Raw genomic sequence first — 23,951 nt, 5'->3', positions numbered from 1 at the left:
AGAAATGTTTCACGTTCTTTTTACTCCAAAATGGTTACAGCAAACCACTCTCTCCAAGCTTCCCATTTTCCAAGAAGACGGAAAAAGAACTTTGGGCCACAGGGCTATGATGACACAATAATAATTCTACTTCCCGTGGATTTTACTCCGTGGTCTCCTAGAGGCTACAATGGAGGAAAACCCATCGTCAGCAATTATTTACCATGAGCAGGATACTGAGCTAGGTCCATAGGCTACAAAGAGGCGTGAGGCTTGGTTCCTATCCTCTGGAGCTTACAAATTAGCTGGGGAGGTAAGACACAAACCACAAAGTGAAATTCAACAACACAGTTAAGTGCCACAGAGGATGCCGGAGAGCACGGGGTCGCCAGACAGCGTTCCTGGGAGGGACAGTCTTGAATTTGAGCTGGACCTTTAGTGGGGGGCTGGAGGGAGAAAAAGCAGAGCAGTAAGAATCTTCATGGATGCCATTGCCTGGGGTCCCACCTGGCTGAGGTGGAAGTTACAGGGGATAGGGTAGGGGATAGATTGAGGATGGCCTTAAATGTCACTCTAAGAACTTAGTGCTTGATTCTATAAGTAAAGAGGAATCAGCAAGAGGGTTTTTTTTTTTTTTTAAGATTTTATTTATTTATTTGACAGAGAGAGAGAGAGAGAGAGAGCACAAGCAGGGGGAGCGGCAGCCAGAGGGAGAGGGAGAAGCAGGCTCCCCACAGAGCAGGGAGCCCGATGTGGGACTCAATCCCAGGACCCCGGGATCATGACCTGAGCCGAAGGCAATTGCTTAACAAACTGAGCCACCAAGATGCCCCAGTAAGAGTTTTTGAGCAGAAAGGATATAAGCTCAGCAGTGCTTTAAAGAAATGTAATCAAGCAGCAATCCGTGCTATTAATTTCATTGGGGGCTCTTCAGAATTGAGATAATGAGACCCTGACCCAGGCTGGGACAGTAGGATATCTCCATCATGCAGCACATTCTCGTGAAGACTTCTTAAGGGCTTCTGCTGAATTGCACTCGGTATGCCTGCCCATCTCTGCGCCGTAAGATGCTGTGTGCTGCTTGGAAGTGGCCTGGTGCCTTCAGAGCACCACGGTTTGCACAGGGAACAGGCCCAGGCGTGATCTGCACACAAACCTCAGAGACTCTAGGCAATTTACCCTCCAGAAGCCGGGAAGAGTCCTAGAGCCCACAGAGTCCACATTCTCAGTTTATTCCTGCAGAAGGCAGCCCTCGCTCGGGTTCCCACAGCTCATCAGTGACAGGTGCAGTGACTTACAACACCTTGGCTGTGCTTCCAGGGCAGGTTCAAATTCTGCTTTTTGGTGTGTGTATGCAAATTCTGGCACAATCCAGAAGAATTTTAGTCCTAACCGAGGTAGTTGAAGCTCCTTTCTTTACTCACCCCCAGGCCCTCCCGGCCAGAGCCAGTCCCCCTGCCTCAGCCCCCACTTCATCTTTGTCAACTCCTAGCCTCAGTGCTTTTCTGAACACCCCAGGGCTTTTAGATCTCTGCTCACACCCTGTGGTTTCTTGTGTCCTGCCATCGATTATGCTACCCCCTTTGGAATACTTTATAGCCCCAGCTCAGGCCTCACCACGTTCGGGAGACCGCTCTACACACATCATGGCCTCAGCCCCTCCCCTAGGTAGACTAAGGTCTCCCTCCTTAGCCCTCCATGCTACCTTGCACAGGGCCTTCTCCCCGTGTCTCTACAATGTCTTATTATTGCCTGTTTATGTGCCTGCCTTCCACCCTTCAACTGCGAGCTCCCTGAGGGCAGCGACTGTGGCTGTGCATCATTGAACACGCAGCATCTAGCACATTATTTTTTTTTTTAAGATTTTATTTATTTATTTGACAGAGAGACAGCAAGAGAGGGAACACAAGCAGGGGGAGCCGGAGAGGGAGAAGCAGGCCTCCCGCTGAGCAGGGAGCCCGATGCGGGGCTCGATCCCAGGACCCTGGGATCATGACCTGAGCTGAAGGCAGACGCTTAACGACTGAGCCACCCAGGCACCCCCATCTAGCACATTCTAAGCCACATACTGGCACATACCAGGCATTCACATGTCTGATGAATGAATGAATGACATTTGCCTTCTTGGTGCATTCATTTATTTAATAAACATTTATTAAGCAACTACTTATGATCAGCACTGTGGTAGTTGCATTTACATGTCAAAATATCCTGAGGCACTCAAGTTCCAAATTATGTGTGCATAAATTATGCACGTGGAATGTTAACACGCATATGCAGCGGAGATCGCATCCGCAACTACAAATACCAAAGCTATAGCAAATGCAGTAAACTGCGTGCCAGATGTCCCTGAAATTTACAAAGAACCAAGCACCAAAAATGACAGTTAGCTCCATAAGGCCTGTAAGAGAAAAAAAGAAAAACGTAAAAGAACAAAAGAACCTCCAGCAGAAGGAAGTGGCTATGGTTTATTTATTTTTTTTCTATGCCCTAGAGCTGGGGGTGGGGTAGATTTATAAAAGCATTCTATGCTGGGCAGGTTCATGTAAGTCTGAGTTCCTCAAGGGTTGGCTCTTAGGAGTTGTTAGGAAAAATCATTGACATGCACGAGTCGGGGGACTGGTTTTTTTTATTCCACCGGAAATTGTTCATGGGGACTGCATTAGTGGCCCCTTATTGCTTTGCCTGATAGAGAGACAGCAGGTTCACCCAAGCAGTTCTGGAGCTCTGATCACTGCCAATTAGGGGAGCATTGTCTGGCTGCCATAATCAAGTGAGTATAAATATATTTATTGTGATTGGAAGAGGGAAGGGAGACAGCAGGGAGATTGAGGCAGAAGGTACCACCCCTTGCCTGGCTCCCGCCTGGGTCAGACTGAGCATTTCTGTCCCCCTGGTGCTCAGTAAGTGGTCACTGGCTCTCTGAGGTAGACTACACTGTTGAGAATTCAAGAAGAGAATTGTTTTACCCAGAAGGGGCCTTTGCCCCTCCTTATTTTTTTTTTTTCCTTGCGTCTTCCTCCCCCTTTTCACATTTGTTTCCGTGGAAGCTGAAGAGAGAAGAGAAACCAGATGCCACGGTGATCACATTTTAATTCTGTCCTGTCTGCCCTGCTACCCCCACCCAGCTTACCTGCAGCTCTGAGTGATCTCAGGCAGGACTCACTGCCCTCGCTGCCTGCCCGAGTATTCGAGTCTGTCTGGCACGGGCTTTATTTCATTGTCAGCTGTGGAACTTTTGCAGGAATATCTGTGATGTGTCTCGGAGCTGGGGTTGAAAGACCCTGATAAAAATAGTTTCCTGCGACGGACTGATAGGGGAGGGATTTCTCACATTTAAACGGCTAAAAAAGGAGGCACATTTAGTCACATCTGGTGGCGTTCTTGTCTGACTGGAGAGCGGGGTCTGTGTAAGCATCTGCACAGATTTGAAAACGCAGGCTGCATCCAGTCAGTCCCAAACAAATGGCTGGGCCCGATACAAATGGCCGAACCACATTGTCCCAGGAGAGGTCGATGACAGAACGGATCTCAGGGCTGAATTTCAAACTGGTCAGTGCAGGGCCAGTCCATCAAACACATGACTGGTTTTCTCACCCTTGACTCTTTGATAACGGCATTGATAGAGCTGAGTTGATTTCAGCTGTTTTCCTCCAGCCTTATCCTGTGAGGGCTGCTGGGCCTCAGCACCTGGGGGTGGGAGACCCTTCCCCGTGGTGACAACAGAGTAAGGAGCCCCCTTCCCCCTGCCTTGTGTCCTGTTCCCTTCAGCCTATACAGTTTGTCTTCCCGACTGCGAATTGCCCTCAGTCTGTCTTCTCAAACTGGACACAACTATTTTATTACTGGTAGCACAGATATGGTACGTGACAATATAAGGGAAGGTGTAGATACACAAAATAAATTTCTAGAGCTCGCTCAGCCTGAAGGCATCTGGCACCCTTATCCAGCCTGTTCCTGCTAAATTGTTCCTTCCTCAGCTGCTCAGAAATTATCAAGGCCAATTGTCAAATTCCTTTCACCCAGCTACCAGAAATGAGTATTTTGCTGAATTTTCAGGTCTTGATGGACAAAACACTTCATTTTTCTGTTTTCTACTTCTTGCCAGATATACCATTTTTTTTGAGAACCAGAGCTCATTTATCTCCAAGGGAGAAAAAAAGTCATTCCATACTTATTGGTTAACAAATTACCACTTAGAGGAAAAATACAGAGGAAATCTCACTGTTAATAAATGGGTTATTTGCCTTGGCCGAACCCTGGCTGATGGATAGCACTGTTCCCTTCAAGTTGGCTTAATTTTCTCTCATTGGTTTTTGTTTGCTTGAAGCAGAGATGTCTTGATTCTTTCTTTGTTTGATTCTGCTTTTGAGGAATGTGCCTATATCCTTTGGGTCTGTTTCTTTTGTAAGCTGGTTCGATTAAACCCCTCGAATTTATTGAGCCTGTCGTATTGGGTGCTGTGGGTTCCTCTAGAATTGCCCCAGCTTGAAAGGTGGATGGAGTCACTCATCTGAATGCTAACTCCCTCCTAATCCATTGGTTTTCCGCTGTGTAGATGAGTGTGCGAAATAGCCATCTAGCAAGACATAGTGCCCTGTCAGAAACTGAGCCTAGGTTTGGTAGTCAGTGAGACCTGGGTTAGGGCACCTCCCTTTCTCTTCTGAGTCATACAGTCCTCGTTATAGATCCTGATGGGGACAGTAGGGCCGTCTGTTCTTCTGTTCTTTGCTATTCTCCATAACAAGAAGCCAAACAGACAGTGAAGAGTCTGGTCTGACCACATAATGTTAGTACAAGTTACAGATCGCTGTAAGAAGATATTTTTGGCCTGAGCATTGAGGTGGCATTTAGGTGCTGTATTTCATGCATGTCATTTAGTTATAGGGATAAAATCTCTTGAACACTCACAAAGCTCTGGATCTGGTTGGACATTACATCTTACCTCATTTTGATTCTTTTCACTCAGGGTACTTCCTGCTAAGAAATGATAAAAGCAAAAAAAAGGTCCAGTTAATAGTATTGTACCAATGTCAGTTTCCTGGTGTTGCTGTACCATGGTGATGTACGATGTCACCATCGTGGGAAGAAGATGAAGAGGACAGGGAACTTTCTGGATGAATATTTCTGCAATTTCCTGTGGGTCTATAATTATTTCAAAATAGAAAGTTTAATGAGAGAGAGAGAATATGGAATGGCAATTGGGAGAAGTGGGTGCTCATCTTGGTTTTGCTTCCTGGGGCTGAACAAATATTTACATTTTGTTTCCCTCTTCCTCCCATTTTTTGCATATAGATTTTGTGAACAGTCAGCTATAAAAGGGTTCATTTTTCTGTAGAAGAGAAAAAAAATGTAGAAGAGCCAAGAGAACCCCTGCCAACATCGGGTTAGAAGGCCTACTTCCTGTCTCTCTTCACCCTCTTTACCTACACAAACTTATCTTCTGCACTCACACTCACTTTGTCCTTCCTTCCCATTTAAGGGGAGATACCTACAAACGAATTCCTACACAAGGCATCCAACCCTTCCTTGTGTTTCCAGAGCTCAGTCCTTGTACATAATCACCCCATGTGAGTTCCTTCTAAGCCTGGGTTTTAATAACCATCTATATGAGAATAGCTTCCAACTTCCAGTATATGTCTACTCAGATGTCTATGCTGAAATCTACACCTATATATCCAACCCCTGCCTAGGAATCTCTATCTAGATGTTTCTCAAGCATTTCAAACTCCTTCCAAATTATCTTTTCTTTCCATAGCGCCCTTAGCTCTGAAAATGTTATCACCATCTACCATATTGTACACAGCAGAAAGATGAGAGCCATTCCAGATCCATGCTGGTCAATATGGTAGCTGCTAGCCACTTGTTCTATTAAGTACTTCAAATATGGTTGGTCCAAATCAAGATGTACTATGATTATAAAATGCACACCAGACTTAGTTCAGAAAAAAGAATACAAAATATTTCAGTAATATTTTATATTGATTTCATGTTGAAATGATAGTATTTGGGATATATCATGTTAAATAAAATAAATTGTTAAAAATAAAATTTTTTAATATGCTACTGAGATATTTAAAGGTACATGTGTGGCTCACATTTGTGACTTGCATATTTCTGTTGGAGAGCACTGCTCTAGACTTTTCTCTGCCTTTTAGCCATTGACAGTTGGCTGAAGTAATAGACAAGGCACGGTATTAGTTAAGTCCGCAGGCTGAATTTGAATCCTGGCTCCAACACGTTTTGACACATGTGACCTTAGACAATTTTCTAACCTCTTTGCACCTCAGTTCTCTCATATGTCAGATGGATAGAACAACAGGTCTTACTTCTCAGGATCTTGCAAGTGTTAAATGAGATAACATGTAAAGCACTTACTATCGAGACAAAAGCCCAAGGTCAAGGGAAGAAGCAAGGTCTCTTGCTGTCATATTTCAGGCCCCCATTGTTTCTGGCCAAGACCACTGCAGTGGTTTCTTCGTCTCCAGTTTTACCCCGCTCCCCAATCCTTCATACTGCCTCCAGATTAAACATTTCCTAATGCAGATGTTATCAACACTTTCCGTAATTGCCCCTCACCCGCGGCATGAGGTCCAATGTCCTTGGCATGCTGTGCAAGGTCCTCCATGACCTTGCCACCACCCAAATCACCAAGCCCAACCCCCACCAATGCACGGTGGTTATAATGAACCAAATGGGCTCCACAACTCCTATTTACACGTACCATTCCCTCCATTGGTGATGTACATGCCCTCAGCTTGTCCACAAGACTCAGTTTCTTTGTCATCTCACTTGGGAAGCTCCCCCTGGCCCCTCCTGTACCTGTACCTATTCCAGGCTAGATTAGGAACCACTCCTCTGAGCTCCTCAGCCACTTGAGGTTTAGCTCTGTTACCACACAGATCTCATTTGTTTGGTCAATTTGTCTGTCTTTCCTTCAAGACTGGGATCCAACTGAGGTCTAGGACCGCTTCTCTAAGCCACTTTGGATCTCCATGTGGAGCACAATAGGAGATACTCCCGAGAGAGACAAGGAGAGTGAAAGCCCTGTGAGGTCAAGCAGCAGAAAATGTGGACCAGACCGAGGAGAAGTCACCACTGCTTGGCCATGCAGACAGAGTAGGGAGAGAAAAGAATCTGGACAAGGAGTCAGTAATGGAGGATTTGAAATGAAAGAGAATAAAAAAGAGGGGTGCCTGGGTGGCTCAGTCGGTTAAGGGTCTGCCTTAGGCTCAGGTCATGATCTTGGGGTCCTGGGATCAATCAGGTCATGATCTTGGGGTCCCACATCAGCTCCCTGCTCAGTAGGGAGCCTGCTTCTCTTTCTCCCTCTCTCCCAGCTCGTTCTTGCTCGCTCACTCGCTCTCTCTCTCAAATAAATAAACAAAATCTTTTAAAAAGTGGGGGCGGGGCACCTGGGTGGCTCAGTCAGTGAAGGGTCTGCCTTTGGCTCAAGTCATGATCTCAGGGTCCTGGGATCAAGCCCTGCATCGGGCTCCCTGCTCAGTGGGGAACCTGCTTTTCCCTCTCTCTCTCTCTGTGCATGCTCTCTCTCTCTCAAATAAATAAATAAAATCTTAAAAAAAGATCGTGAAGGGAAGAGAACCACATTAGGTACTATTGGGGGTTCAGTGGCTTCCTCTACAGTGGTTCCAGGAAGAGGGAAGTTTTTAGAAAAGCACAAATCATATTTAAAAATTAAAAAAAAGATAAGGTATCAGCAGCCGAATCAAGGATTATTTGTCATCAGGACTAGAGACACGAGTAATATAAGTAAACGTCAACTTGGTGACTATGTGATGAGACTACTAATAATTCACTGGGGCCGGTGCCCAGGAGTTTTTTTTTTTTTTTTTTTACTGTGGTGCAAATGCCAAGCATGGAAAAATTTGACAAGTTATAGATATGAGAGTGCAGATAGTGAAGTTGCGAATAACGATGCGAAATGCCAGAATAATCACAAGAGAAGCGTCTGAATACGTAAGAAGGCTTAGAGGAGTCCTGCTTTACCGCAAATACAGATTACAAGAAAATTCACTTACAGAAACAGAAATTCCAATCTATCAAACCCACTTATCAAAACCCGTAGTATGCCAGAATGCTTAACAGGAAAAGTGTGCCTTTTGGCCCACACCTCGTGGAAAGTAGCAAATAACACACGAAAGGCAGAGCAGGTGGGAAGTATGACGTTTTGTGGCTTCCAGCATATATGAATGAGAGCATATTCACTTCCACATGCAAACCATAACCTTCGCGGGAACCGCTAAAGGCTTCATTCCAAGACTGCGAGTCTCCTGCCACAAGTTGGCCCACTCCCCAGTTTTTATGTCAGAGACCCTGTAAAGCAAGCATTGTGTGAGATGAAAAGCAGCGAGCAGAGCAGAGAGGACAGGGTGGAAAGGTCAAAGGACTCCTTGCCATCATTCCTAACAATACACCATTTACCCTTGTGAGGTTTTTGTGGACAAGGTAAACATTTGGGATATACTTATGCTAGAAAACGTATGCTCAAAAATTTGTCTGAAATTCAAGTTGAACTGGGCATTGTGTACTTTATCTAGCAGCCCTACCTAGTGAGGGATACACTTTCTCACTCATTCTTCCTGAGAGCCACAGCATGTCTCGGTCATTGGTAGTTATCGTGGAATATGCATAAAGTCGCGGTAGTTAGCAAACATAGAGTGCCTGCGATGTGACAGGCACCTACTCAGTGTTTTAGACAGATATCTCAAATATTCAGATATCTTCACAAGAACGCTAAGGCGGGTATTATTATTATTATTCCTGTTTTAAAGATGAGAAAAATGAGACTCAGAGAGATGAAATAACTTGCTCAGGATCACCCAGATAGCTAGTGGTACAGCCAGGATTTGAACTCTGGTAGCTGGACTCCAAAAGGCCACGTACTTGCCCACCTCACTGAACGTGGCAGCTGCACCAAGCAAGGGGTAAATACATTGAGTCCCCCAGGAGAGTAAGAGAGCATGAGAGCATAGGGTATATGACAAGGACAGACCCCGAGTGAGGCTTAGAAGGGGCAGTTGAAGTTAGACCTGATGCCCTTGTTTATGTTAGAAAAGTGTGCCCCTAACTTTAAGCAGATGCAGCCCCACATCAGGCCTCAAAACCTGATAGAAGAGCACTGGTTAAATTTTAGCCCCCACTGCAGCCTCAGCCATGTGCTCTTGTACAGTAAACAACCTGCGCAACTGTACATAGTAGCCTGAGTTAGGTAGCAGAAGGAGGACCAGTGCAGAGGTGAGGATGCGGAGGGAGTGCTTAGAGAATAATGCAAAGCCATCCTAAGGCATGTGCGCATGATATTCTGAAGTCTATTTAGAGAGATATGATGGGGAAGAGATTGCTAAGGCCTGAAATGGCAATAGGAGAGTCGTGAGTGGATCTGGGGGGTAGCATGACAATATGGCATCGACAAATTCTAAATGGGAAGATAACTCTCAGAAAGTGTGTGCCAGAAAGCTTCAACATACAGGAGTCCTTTCTCCAACAAGCAAGTTGGGATGGGGGGATGGAGAATGGGGGCACGGGAGAGAAGGTGACAGCAGCCTATTTAAAAGACATAAAAAGAAACTCAACAGACTGGAAAAGTGGACAAGGAGTGGGGAACAGAAGACACAAAAGAGGGCAAGTGAGTGAAAAGACGAATTTCTTCCACATTGCATTTCCCCAAGCATGATCCTGAAAGAGTTGCTGACCCTGTTCTGATTTATGTTATTTTCCTATAAGGTTATTAGACAGCCATTTAAGGAAAGGGCACAGGCACAGCCCAGTTTAATCTCAGCAAGGCATTTGGTTGCATTTTTCATGAGACCCTAGAGAAGAAAATGCAGAAAAACATGGCAGAATGATAACTGCTTCATCTGGTGGATTTGGAGTTGATGCTCAGAGAGTGCTGATGAATAAGTTCATGGCAACCTGGAGGGAGTCATTCAGTAAGAAACTTGAGTTCAGAGATATAACCAGTTTGCTTATGATCACACAGCTGGTGAATGAAGGAGCCAGGACTTGGGCCCAGCTCTGCCTGACTCCAACGCCCACGTCCCATTTATTATGAAATAAAGGCCAAAAAGGCATTAAGCTTGCTTGTGAGAAAAGAGTCAGGAGAGAAACCAGAGGAGAGGAATACAAATCCATGCCCAGATGAATCGTGATGGACAGAAGAACTGGCCAACGCGAAGACCAAAACAAGATCAAAATCAAAAAGATTAACTTTGAACCTCACATTTTGGCTCCCAAAAGCCAATTGCAGAAGCAAAGTAGAGGGGTCTGGCGTGACCCCTCTTCGCGCTGGGGAGCATTTGTTGCTTTCGTCCCAGTGCTTGCTGTGCAACCCCGCATGGCCAATAGACTAACATGTTATTAAAGCTCCATGGTGCAGAGGAAGTGATTAAACAGTGCCCTTCCACTGAGCCCAGCTGAGACTGTTTCCATGGGCTGACTTCTAGGTAACACATTTTAAGAAGGACATTGACAAACTGTGATGTCACCTGAAGGAAATGACCAGGAGAGCAAGGAGTCTGAGCCTTGTCATGTGGAGGGTGGTGGAGGAGCCAGGGATAGTCAGGCTTAGAAATAAGAATTTGGGACTTGGGTGTGTCATCTTCACACATTCAATTTTTTTTTCTCCTTAGGGCAGAATTCAAACTGAAAATAATAGTGAGACACTTGGTTCGACAGAACCAACTCACCAAGCTGTTTAGTTGCTTCCAGTTCCATCTTCCCTAGGACCATTCTCCATCATCTCAATAAATTAGGGAAATACGGGGCCAACTTCCTGGGTCACCTCCAACTTGGAGAACCTAAGGTTTAGGGGCTCAAGACTGGCAATTAAAAAGGAAGAGACTACATTAAGCAAAGCAAATACAGATGTTCCTCAGTTCAAGCGAACTCAAATTATGACCTTAAGTTCCAAAAAAGATAAGAATATTATAATGTTTATCTGATGAAAGTAATGTGGAATAACATCCCTTCTATTGGCAGCTTTCTAGTACCTTTATGGGGTGACTTGATATATAAAAATGTAATTACCTCCAATGTTCAAGGGATAGACTTATTGAATGAAGCCAGGAAAACTGTTGTATGGGTTAGCGTCCACTTTGGCAAGCTCTGAGCCCAGTGAACTAAAAAATGACCCTCATTCCAATAATAAGTGGGGGCTTGGGAATATAAGTAAAAGTGACAAGAAGATTGAAGCAGTTGTGGTCACAGAGTCATCTAATCTCTGGTTTTGTGCTCTGCCCAAATAAGAATTAAGGTAGCACAGGGTGCAGACGGTGAAGGAAGAGAGAGAGGGTGCTGAGCGGACTCGTCGCGTTTGGGAGTGATACTACAACCCTGGTGATGACAGGGCAAGAAGATGGATATACAAATATATATATATATATGTATATATATATATATACACGATAAATGAGCCAAGCCTTCAGAGCCCAAATCAATAAACACAAACATGAAGTGAACAGACGGGAAGAGAAGGAAAAGAGAACATGAAGGCACCATAAAATCCTGGTGATATATTTAAAGAGAAATCATGATGTGAATAGAAATTAGAAAGTGAAGGGATGGGGGGAGAAGCCTGGGGATTTGTAAAATGTCCATCTGTCTGTCTGTCTCCTTCCTGCCTCCACTCATATCCACCGCCACCCCCTCCCGCCCTTCTTGTAGGACTCATTGAATAATTTCTGATTGGGGTGTGTGTATCTTTAATGCTTCATTCTTGTTTGGATTTCGCCAGCAGGATTCATGGTGTTTCTGTCGACAATTGTCATTGCTTTAGGGAACAATCAGGATAGCACAAGAAAATGGCAAGTGATACCTCAGTCTGGCGGCAGTGGAGTGGGGCTGGGTGGGCTCTTCCTGTTTCATTTCTGTCGCTGATGTTTTGGTTTGATGTTTTCATGGTGTCGTTTCAATAAGAAAAGTGTAGAAGATGTAAAAACAAAAAGATTTGAGGTACACTTGTTCTAACTAGATTCGCAGTAAGTCACTGGCATTTAGAGGAGAAAGAAAAAGAGCTCCGAACAAAAACAGACTAGATTGTGAGGAATGTTGATGCTGGGAGAGGTTAGAAACCCGTGACCTCGAAAGACAGAAAGAGAGAGAAAGGAACAGAAGGGAAAGGCAAGGAGAAGAACAGCCGCGTGTAGGTTTATTAACTGAGATTGCTTCCATTTCGGCAAATGGGCTTAAAGCACATGATTGCTTGGTCTGAGGTCAGCCGGGTTTATTGCAAACTTTGCTTTCTCAGACCAAGAAAGAATTGGCTTGAATTTTGTGCGTATCTGAGAATTGTGCCCATCAATTTCTTGGCTGAAGGACAGCCACCCAGGGAGGCGCAGGGGGCCCTGAGCTCGTTAGTCATTATCCTGAGCTAGTGCAGGACTTCCATTTTTGCTGGTGCTGGCAAAGGCAGTGTGGCGAAGGAAAGAGAGCACAGCCTCAGGGGCGAGCAGACACCTATGGTAATTGGGCCCCTCTGTTTCCCAAGTATAAAATGGGTGTGGTGGTCATGGTTGTACTAGTAATAATGATCATAATCATAATCATGTTGCAAAGTGCCTGTGAAGTCCTTGGCCCATGATAGACCATATCAATACATGGAACTTAGTCTCAGCTGATTCTTGTCTCTAGACTTGGGTGAGGCAGACAGACGGCAAAGCTTAGAAGCCAGATCAGTTTTCGGTTTCTCAGCCTTCCACCTCCCCACTGCCCTTTGGTTCATGCTGTCTTTTCTTTCTACTTACGGGATTGTCTCGATGACGATACATTGCGTCCTACCTTCTGAAATCGCTGCAGCCAGGACTCCATAGGGAGTAGAGAGAAGTTAGCATTCTCCCCCCGGGAAGGGGTATAAGCTTGGTGGATTTTTGAAAAATGGTATTTTGAAACTGTTTCCTCTACGAGAAAGGAGAGTAGATAGAGGAGAGATGATTGGAGAGACACTGAACTGTCAAATGCCGAGGATGAGCAGGGCGTTCCACACCCTGTCCCTGGCCACACTGAGAATGAGCATTATTATCTGAATTCTTGATGCAAAACCTGAGGCACAGGGGAGGTAGGGTTCCCAGCTAGCAAGGGAGCAGCAGAACTGAGATGTGAAAGCAAGTCTCTCTGACAGCCAGGTCCATGCACCTCCACTGTGACTGGCAACCTCACTTTGCAGAGAACGGCAAGTTAGGGGACGAAAAGAATAGAAGGTGCTTGAGTTTGATAGAACATAGACATTACACTGAAAGAAAAGGATATTCTTCTTACAAAAAGTTTGAGGACAAGTGACATTTTATGTGATGTGCTTTGAACTTGGAAAAAAAAAAAAAGAGGGGCGCCTGGCTGGCTGGCTGAGTTTGTGGAGTATATGACTCTTGATCTCGGGGTTGTGAGTTTGAGCCTCATGTTGGGTGTAGAGATTTCTTAAAAAAAAAAACACTTTTTTTTTTTTTTTAAAGAAAGTTTCATTTGATATACCAGACTGGTGTTGATTACAGAAGAGTAAGATGATAAGTAACCAGAAGAAGGAAGAGCAAATGACCCTCTGTCTTGGGCATCACTCAATTTAGAAGGCAGGGGAGGGGAAGGGACCTGAACAGGGACAGTCCCCTGATTTGTCTCCACCCTCTTCTACTCCCTTCTCCTTACCCTCCCTCCCCTCCCCAAAACAAAAAACCTTAAGCAGGAAAAGAGGAACTAATTAAAAAAGAGGAAAACATCCTTGAGACCGGTGAGATCTCCCTAATCCACAGTGACAGGCAGGGACCTAGAGAACAGCAATTTGATTAAATAAGGATATAAGGGATATAGAGGGACTCTCCAGTTGTGTTAAGTTTGTCTGTGCGTCTTTGAAATATATTTATTTGGCTTCCAAAACTAAAAACAAGTGCCTTCTAGCTGAAGAGATGATTCCCACTTAGAAAATAGGGAGACATCTCAAAGGCAAGGCCAAAGGGTGGACCGAAACCCTAAGCGGTTGGCAGAGGGTCGGCAGGAGGTGCACTGGGAGAGACAGCGTCCCAAGGTCAGGGTGCATAAAGGCAGCCTCAGCGAGGGGATTACAGGCTGAGCCTGAGACCCCTCCCAGTCTGGGAGGAGAGAATAGTACACCTCTCCTGCCTGTGTCTCAACTCTTGCTCCGGGACCCACTGCCCATTCGTTACCTGTCCTCAGAGACAGCTCTGTTGCTGCTTTCTGCAGAAGTGAAGCAGCCAGAGGATGATTGTGATGTGGGAAAGACACCTGCAGGGGAAATGGAGCACACCCTCAAGGCTTCTTCCTAAGCCATTTCCTTGTGTCCCCAAGACTGGCGTCAGCAGATCAGCCACTGAGGAATTGCTATTCTCGGACAGGCTTCGGAGGGCCCCTCGAGGTCCCCATGTTCACCCCTGCCGGTAATGCCAGGAGAATTTATGCCTTCCTGGGGCTTTGGAGGGGGAAACAATGAGTCACTTAAGGACAAGAGGAAAATAAGAATGTCTCATGTGTGCAAAATCATTTTAAATGGATGCTTTTAGAGGGTACTAAAATCTCAGCCAACTAGCCAGGAATGGTTTGGTGGAGTATATATATGCCACTTGTCTTTGCTTACTTTGGTTGCAATAAAGTCAGAAATGTTTATATCCCCTGGAGAGAACACCTCCAGGTCCTTCTGAGAAGGCTGTTTATTCCCCTGAGATCCTGAACCTAAAAAGAAATGGTCCGAGTCTCTGACTGGGGAGGTCTAGATAAGCGTAGGAGCTGCTGGTTGTAAATCTTTGAAAGCAGAGGCTCCTGATGGCCATTCCCAAGTCCATGGCTATCTGCAAGCTTGGTGCCGCCATGATTCAACCCCCACTTCACCCTCTACGTGTGGCCACAGATCCAAGTCTCCAGAGAAACCAGAAGGAGGATCTTACTAGAATAGGATTTGAGGGTTTCTATTTTAAAGGCTCCAGGGATGAGTTAGAAGTAATTCAAGAGCAGGCACAGTAAAGAAACATGTACGCCGTGTTAGACATTCAGCGAGCGAGAAGGTTAACATTTCCAACATGACCAGCTGATTAAGAGGTATTGTGTAAGCAGGGATTCTGCTGGTAGAATAGAGCAAAAATGTTGCCCTTTGAAAGCCCAAAATGAAGAAAGGCCAGCTCTTGATCTCTTTGGCCATGCTCAACCTTTTTCTTCCCTTTTTTTCCAGAATTGATTGATTTGGATCTCTGGAAGAATATTTAAGCAATAGCCAACAGGTGAATTATAGGTAGTTGTCCATCCTAAACTTACAGATTTTCAAGGAGGGCCATCTATGACCTTTCTCGGTATCCTGTTCTATGTCTAACGCCCAGGAAAAGGTGATAAACTAAGGCAAAAAGTCTCCAACCACAGCTGTAGGGTTCAGATAAAAAGAAAAACACACAGTAAGGGTTTCAACATAAATCATTAACCTAGAATCAAAAGCAGGAGTGAGGGACTAATCACTTTGAGATGAACGGGACCATCTTTCCAGGAGTCAGGGAATTCAAGCAGCAGAATATGAGTAGGAGCTGATGACTTCCAATTCTTTCCCAGCAAAGTCATTCTGTATTGTATGGGCTTTAGATTCCTTGAAATGTTAAAATATACATGCCTTAAAACACACAAGAGACAAGAAGGACAATTGGCCAAACCTGTACTCAAGATGCAAAAAAAAAAAGTTACAGGATGGAACCGACGGTTTGGGGTGCACCATTGCCCTCTGTTGGATTAAATAAATCAGCTTTCGTGTGGGTGTGTGTTATATTATCTCTGGCTGAGTTTGCTGAGAAGTCAGGGCGCCTTTGAGTGGGAAATTAATTCGTCCTTGTAAATGGGTCCTCTGCCTTCCCTGAGGAAATAAATTACAGTTGTAACTGATGGCAGGTCGCTTATCACGTTTTCATTCACTCAGCATTTACTAAGTGCCTACTAAGCACTGGTTCGATATTGTAGGGAATCTAAGAAGAAATAACACCAAGCCCTGCTACCGTTTATGGAAAGCCTACCGTGTGCGAGCATCTCTACACACGTGAACACGTAGCACCCCCGTGAAGTAGATGTGGTCACTCCCGTCTAATGGATAAAGAAACAGGACACTTGGAAAGGGAACGGCACGTCTTGGATTTAAATCCAGGCCCATCTACTCCTAAGCCCACACTCAGTCCACTAAGCTACAGCTCTCCCCCCTCAGGAAGTTTACAAACTACTAGGGGAAGTAAGATATAGATAGAAGCATCTATACCAGGAGTCCACAAACTACGGCCACAAACTATGGCCAAATTCCACCCATCATGTATTTTGGCCCATGAGCTAAGATGGTTTTTATATTCTTAAGTGGGGTTGGGGAAGAAAAATCAGAAGAACAGGAATACTTTGTGGCATGTAAAAATTATGTGAAATTCAAATTTCAGTGTCCATAAATAAAGTTTTATTGGAAGCCAGCTACACCCATTCAATACTATTCTCTCAGGCTGCCTTCCTGGCTACAACAGCCCAGTTGAGTGGCTATGGCCCTCCTTGAGTATCTGTAAGTTTACAGCCCGCAAAGCCCAAAACATTCACTCTCTGCTTCTTACAGAAAAAATTTGATGACTCCTATTCTATACTCCAGGGTAGACTGTTATCTATCAATAGGTGAGGTGTTTAAAAAGTGTTCTGGGAGTTAAGAAGAGAGGAAACTAACATTTATTTAACCCACGGTGGGAGGTGCTAGAAGGATATACACAGGTGTGCTCTGTTTTAAGACTCATAGATGCAGGAAAACCCAGATTTTAAAACAGATAAATTAAAAGGTAGTTATCTGCATAACAAATTTTCCTTTTCATTTTGTAAAGGGATTCACCATGGGGTTCCTTTGTAGAATGAGCCTCTATAATGCATGCTAATATGATGCCACTTACAAATACACTAGTCCTAATAACTTTTCAAGAACATATCCATTGTACAGTGAGGCTTAGCTATAATCCTTTTTTTTTTTTTTTCCTGGTAAGGTTTCCTATTTCTGAAAAGTAATGGAACTGACCTTGTTAATTCAGAGCGGGGAGTAAGCACTTTGCCTTCTCATTAACTCCGGAGGGACTTTGCCTGACAAATAGAAAGGCTGTGGGTTCCAAATCTCCACATTATGTGAAGTTAAACTGCTGGGAGAATTTTACATTTTTAGCCAAGCTTCTCTTGGTAGCTGCAGTCAAAGTCCTTTCATGTAAACTCCTCAGTATTCTATCACTGCATTTCATAACAAGATAAATTAATAAAAATTACATTTGTCATTACCGTCCTGATAAATATGCTAAAGCAATATTTATAAAGAGCAATGTTTCTCTCTTTAAAAAAAAAAAATAACTGAATTACAGCATAAACTGGTGCAAAAAGTCACAAAATATTTAAATTAGCGTTCTCTCCAGCAAAATAGGAAGTGGTGTTGCCGATTCCATTTAGGACCCAGCTCCTTCTTTCTTTGGGTCCTGAGCCTGAATCTTCCAACAGCTTTGTGGTGTTATGCAATTGCTCTTTTTAAGAGATGCATAAAACGGAAACCTTGGCTATTCATAGCCAACTTAGGAGGAGCTGAAATCTTTCAAGAAGTTTCTCGCCTGGTACGAGTTTTGAGGGTAACTACGTGTTTCTGAATACATCCAATTAATCTGGATTTCACATGGCGGCTCTTTTAAAGAGCTGTCTTGTGGCTTTTGTTTTCGTCTATGTGGTGACTGTATTTTAGAAGTAGACAAACATTCCTGGTATATAAGCCTGAATATTTTTCAGGGTTTTTTTTTTTGGTGGTAAAAGAAGCTTAAATGGAAATGCAGGGGCAGAGAAATCGTGCCTGGGGAAGTCCTGTGTGGTCCTGCCAAGTGCCGCAGCAGATCTGTGTCACGGGGCTGCTAATGGATATTGCACGCAATTCATAAAGGGGCAAAGGGAGAGAGACGCAGAGGGATGGTGAGAAGCAGAGCCAGCATTAAGGGCAGGAGCCCTGCATGGTTCCGAGGTAGGATTCTTGGACCAATGGCATCCTCAACAGGGTCGGGGTGGGTGGGGGAGCCTGCAGGAGGGGGCTTGACTGCCCCTGGACACTGTCACTTGTCATTCGCGTTCTGTAGCAGGCAGCATTTCAGCCATTTCTGAAGCTGATCACTGGACGGAAACGCACATTGAATCCATCCGTGAGGTTCTTTAAAGAGATGTCTCTCTCTTCATCTCCCCCCGAGGTCAGGAGCACTGTAACTGCACAGAGCAGCTGGAAGGTTCCATTGCGTTCTTGAACTCTTGAACTGGCTGCACTCTCCCCCCCGCCCCTCCCCTTTTCTCTTTTGTCTTGTAATTGTTGCTACCATGTTTTTAAGATAATATATATAGTAGAAGGTACAGACTATAACAAATGGATAAATACTGAACAAAATACGTTAGTTCAGTTTTCTTTTTCCCTGGTGTTGGTTTAAAAGTTTTCAAAATTAAGACTAATGGATATAGAAAAATGGGATATAAATTTCCATGCATTTTTATGATCAAACAGAAGATGGACCCCTGGGGGTTGGCACTGCTATTAGGGAAGCAGGGAATGGTAACTTGAAGGGGAGAAATTGCAAAGCCCTGGGTTTGGAATGAAAATAGAACATACCCCACTCCCCCCTGAACATCTCCTTCTTACCAAACAGCATCTGAGCAGATTTCATTTCACAAATGGAAATGGGAAATGGGACGCACCCACATTTTTTTTCAAAGTGATTTCGTGAAGAGTGGGCCTATTTAATTGGGTTTTTGGAGCCAGGATTAATATTATAAGCTAGGGAGTTCGGTGATGTGCCCGTGAAGTTGACTTTGCCATACCACCTGCTTCGTGGGGGAAGGCAGAGAAGAGAGCCGCTTCTCAGAAGCAATGCTGTTCTGCCTCGGCCTTCTCACCGAAGTCACGCACGGCCAGCCTGGACCAAGCACCCAGGCTGCATCCGAGGTACACGTAACGTAGGAAAGATCTTCCCAAGCTCAAGGTCATATCTAGAGCATGCCTTGGATATTTTTTCATCCCTAATTTATGTGATTTTCTAATATGTTTAGCATTTGCCCTCCCCTTGTCTCCATCCTGCTTATTAAGGTAAATTTGCATAGAAATGGGATCTTGGTTTTCAGGACCATTCACCTGACACTTGCTCTCCTGAGGTGACCAGTATCTGCTGTGGATACCATGACGGTGACCCGCAGACACCACATCTTCCCGCAAGCTCAAGGCAAGGCCTTAATTAGGGGAGGCCTTTCATGTTAAAGCCACAGGGTGAAGCAAATCAGCAAAAGCATTTAGCACTCACCAAGGAGGGCAGAATACTCCTTCCTGTCGAGTGGGCCATCCTAGGTCACAATTTTAATTCGCCTTAGATAGACAGATCCTGAATAAAGGGTACAAAAAGTATATCTATATTTTTGTTTGGAAATAAATTTTGGCTGGTGATAAAGCTCAGACAATTAACTATGACATTTTACTCTGGCTCCTGAAATATTTTTTGCTTAATATCTGCCTTCGGGATGGGTAATCATCACCTCTACAAATTGCCTTTGGAAGACTAAGCAAATGTGTAAAATCAGAGAGCCGAGCCCCTTGCTGTTACCACTGCGGCAGTTGGCTTTAATCCCCTGATCTCTGCGGGCTGCACCCTCCCACTAGCAGCCACCTTCCTCATTTACCCAAATCTTGTCACTTGGGTGGAAATTCCCACTGAGAGTGTGATTGTGGTCCTGGTTTATTGGTTACTGAAAGCCATTAGGTGTGAGGTTACTAGCCTAAAGGGTTTCAGACTTAGCCAAATTCTGATAAACGTAAATGCCAAACAACAGCTTCCAAGACTGTCCTAACAGCAAACTGTCTTACCAGAAAACCAAAGGATTTGCGGGTCATGGAGAATAAGCATCAAATTTCAGAGAGGAAAGTTCATAAAAGATGGGAGAAATCAGAAGAAAACTCGGGCTGCTTTTGGCCAGGCTACCTTTGCTGAGGATAAATTCATTCCATACAATTACTTTTTTTAAGGATTATTTATTTGTTTGTTTGTTTAGAGAGAGCACACGTGTGCACAGGGGGAGGGGCAGAGGGAGAGGGAGGGAGAGAATCTTAAGCCAACTCCATGCCCAGTGCGGAGCCTGACTCGGGGCTTGATCTCACAACCCTGAGATTATGATCTGAGCCAAAATCAGGAGTCGGGGGCTCAACTGACTGAGCCACCTCTATTATTAGTTGAATATTATGATCCTCACTTTACAGACGAGAAAACTGAGACCCCAAGAGGTTTAGTTATTGCACAAAATCATACAGCTTGTCACCAACAAAACCAGGACTCTGCTCTTTCTTACAGACATGCTTCAGTGTCTCCTAAAAAAAAAAACAAAAAACAAAAAACAAACCAACTATATTTCATTTGTAGGCTAACTTTTTTATTTTATATAGGTCTCGTGTATTCCTGGGGGGGGGCAGGAAATAATATTTTAACTTGATGCTGAAGTATTAGAATGAAATTTTTAAAAAATATACTTGGCTTACACTCTAATAATGAAATAAGGAATCTGACTAATCTAGTCCCCTGCCTCTAGAACCAGAACGCTTTCCACTCTCAAACCATGTGGAAGGACGCTGAGTTCCCCACTGGCCAATGCTGCCTAATTTTCTTAAATGATTCAGATGTAAAAGGGAAAATGGCATCTGTCTAATTAACACTGCCTGGTTAAATATAGCTGCCAAGGGACAGCCTCAGGACGATGTTTACAGAACAGTCTTCCAGCCCCTCGGGCCTCAAGTTAGAGATGATAGCGAGTCTTCCATCCTTATCAACCAGAAACAGGGATGCCCCCAGAAAGGGTGACAGGCCAGACAGGCAGAGGGAGATGAAAGGAATGGGAAAGGGGTTGCTGGCCTGTTCCCCGCTCCTGGCATGCGGGGATTCAGGGAAGAAAGGGAGGCACATCCTACAACTCCCTCCTGCAACAATTCCCCAGGATTCGAAAGCCCTCCCTGTAGGCCTGGGCCTCCCCCTCAGGCCTGGAGGCCTCGGACCAGGCGCCTACCACCTGCTCAGACTGCTATGCAGCCCGCAGCTCTCCTCTGGACAGAAGGGCATAATGAGCACATTACTTCTCTTCCAGCTTCCCGTCGCGACATGGAAGCCGTCGCCAAGTTTGACTTCACCGCCTCAGGCGAGGATGAACTGAGCTTTCACACTGGAGACATTCTGAAAGTAGGTGACATGGGGCCCCCTCGGGGGCCCTGGGGAGTTTGGGTTACTCTGGTCAGGTCTCCGAATTCACCTACCAACCCATGCCTTTGTTTCTTAAGAACTACACATAGCTCCTTTCAAAAAGAGAAGTTCACCTCAATCAAAAGGGTTCCTTCTGAGCCCTCCCGGGCACCAGTTTCCAGGCTGGGTGATGGAAAGAAGCCACCACCCTTGTCCTGAGATGCTCGTGGTCGGGGCGGGGGGCGGGGGAAAGCCATCCAAAGGGCTCTTACAGATATTCTTGTCTAAATGTTCAGGGAGCACATGTGAGGGAACCTTGAGAGATGGGGTCGCAGGAATGAGCCGCAACTTCCTTTGTCAGGGAATGCAGTGAGGGTGAGTTGGACTTTGACCTCAAGCTCGGAGGTGATGCGGGTGGAGACAGCCTGGGAAAGACAGCTGGAGGGGACGTGGGCCAACAGAGGCCTGCACATCCGGCCCCTCGAGGACGCCTTAGAACTCGCCTAACACCCACACTTGGGTTGTGGCTGCTTGCAGGGCTGAAGAGGCCTCGGACTCCCACATTCCACGCACCGCACTTACAGGCTTAAGTCCTGCATCTTAGCCCCTGTTTTGAGCAAAAGCACAGGCCCTTACACAGGCCCTTTGGGGAGTCTGTGATGCTAAGGCCCGCCCCCCCAGCCTGGCCTCAGAGCACCCTCAGAAATCCCCATCCCTGGTCCTCAGCAGCCCACGTGGGCCTTCTCAGACTGCACCGTAGCACTGAGGCTGGCCTCACCACGGAGAAGTACGCTTGCTGCGGAGAGAACCTTGTCAGTCCGTGACGGGGTGACTCAGAAAGTGTCCATGGAGCACAGACCAGGTAGGATGACTTGGTTTGGAACTTGAACACCCCCGGGACTCATCCTTCTAACTGTTGTCACCTTGCAAAGATCTAGTAATATAGTTGCGTAGAGGGTGCCTTCGATGCTGGAGCTTCTCAAGGTCAAAGTGTCCCCTGGGCTGCTGACCCAAGAAAAGGTGACCTTCATTTCTGTGGGATCTTACCAAGGTCACAGAGGGATCTGCCACATGATGAGCAGTCCCTCCCTTCTCTATGGGATACTGTGACCATGTGATTATCAACCGCTATAGAGTGTCCTCACTCCAAAGAGGCCGGGGGGCCAACTCTACCCCTTATCTTCCATTGCAAACAGAACCTAATATCCGCCTCGAGGGTTTCCTATCCCTCAGAAAAGGAAAAGAAAAAAAAAAAACCCTTTCCTCAACTCTGCTTCTCAGTCTACCTCCTGATTTCTTTCCTCTCCTTTGCTACCAACACTGGGAGGGGTTCTCTGTGCCAGTGTCTCCACTTCCTCACTTCCCATTTATTCCACTGGAACCTTCTGGAATCTGCCTTTTACCCCCAACACTCCCTGTATGCCCACCAGGGATCTCTTTAATGTGGAATATAATGACCCTACTAACACGCCTGTGGAATTTAACACTGTTAACTGTCCCTCTTCTGGATCTGAATGGAGTTCGGCCTCACTCCTAAACATGTACTCTGTCCTATTTTTCTTTCTTGAGATCTCTTAAGCAATCCCCTTCTTCATGAGAGAGGAGTCTGATACAGTAAAAAGGAGCAGGAGTTTAGAGCCAGATAAACTGAGTTTGAATCCCAGCTTACTAGCTGTGTGTGTCCTTGGGTCAGTCACTTGCCCCCTCTGAGCTTCCGTCTTTATCTGTAAGTAGAATCCATATCTATTTTTTTTTAATTTTTAAAGATTTTATTTATTTATCTGAGAGAGAGAATGGGAGACAGAGAGCATGAGAGGGGGAGGCTCAGAGGGAGAAGGAGACTCCCCGCTGAGCAGGGAGCCCGATGCGGGACTCAATCCCGGGACTCCAGGATCATGACGTGAGCCAAAGGCAGTTGCTTAACCAACTGAGCCACCCTGGCACCCCAGAATCCATATCTATTTTGCAGGGTTCTGGAAAGGATTAGAGGTAATGGTCCCAGCTCAAAGTGGATGCTTCATAAATGGTTGCCACATTTCAGTATTACCCATTCCTGCTGCCATTCAGACCATTGCCACAGCCTCTTGACTGACTTCATCACCTCCTCTCACTTACTCCTTTAATCATTTCATATACTAGTCTCAGGAGGATCTTTCTGGAAAAGAAGTCAGGTCAGATCACTTCCTTACTCAAAAAAATTCAGTGGTTCCCCATTACCAATTGATTGAAATTTAAGCCACCTGATCCCAACACACTACCTAAGCTCATCAAGCTCTCGTCCATGAACATGCACACATACATACACCATACACACACGCGCACACACGCACACACATACACATACTGCAGTATACACACCATGCTGTGTCAGGCTCTCCCCATACTCCGAATGCCTTTCTCCTGCACACACATATTTGACCACCTCTGCTTCAGAACCCTCACTCCCTCTACACTCCTGATGGCCCAGCAAGATGAATCACTCCCTCTTCAGCTCTTCCACAGCACTGCACACACACACTTCTTTCAAGGCACTGATGATCTTACCTCCCATGACAGTTATTGGTGAGCAGGCAAGCCTTCGTGTTCTTGCGCACCCCATACACCCATCTCTCATCACTGCCCTTACCCTGTGGAATCCTGATTGCCGGGTCCGCCTCAGTGTCCAAACCAGCAGAGAGTTGACTGTCCCTAATATCTGATGAATGAATGAGTGGTTGATTACTCCAATGGTCTGTGAGCTCCCTGAGAGCA

The 23,951-nt window shown here is 45.4% G+C and overlaps 1 protein-coding gene across 3 annotated transcripts in view; it reads left to right on the top strand.

Moving 5' to 3' along the window:
- The window catches only part of GRAP2 (GRB2 related adaptor protein 2), a 64,081-nt gene that overhangs the window by 22,319 nt on the left and 17,811 nt on the right, over positions 1–23,951 (top strand). For all 3 annotated transcript variants that reach the window (XM_034987466.1, XM_034987464.1, XM_034987465.1), the window contains exon 2: positions 21,109–21,200. In XM_034987466.1, coding sequence (XP_034843357.1) covers positions 21,123–21,200 — 78 coding nt within the window. In that variant the 5' untranslated portion in view covers positions 21,109–21,122. The remainder of the gene's footprint in view (positions 1–21,108; positions 21,201–23,951) is intronic.

Source organism: Mirounga leonina, unplaced genomic scaffold (assembly GCF_011800145.1).
Source record: "Mirounga leonina isolate KUSES-001 unplaced genomic scaffold, KU_Mleo_1.0 Mir_418, whole genome shotgun sequence".
Lineage (NCBI taxonomy): Eukaryota > Metazoa > Chordata > Mammalia > Carnivora > Phocidae > Mirounga > Mirounga leonina.
The sequence above is the reverse complement of the archived record's forward strand: the minus strand, read 5'-3'. Positions and strand labels throughout refer to the sequence as shown.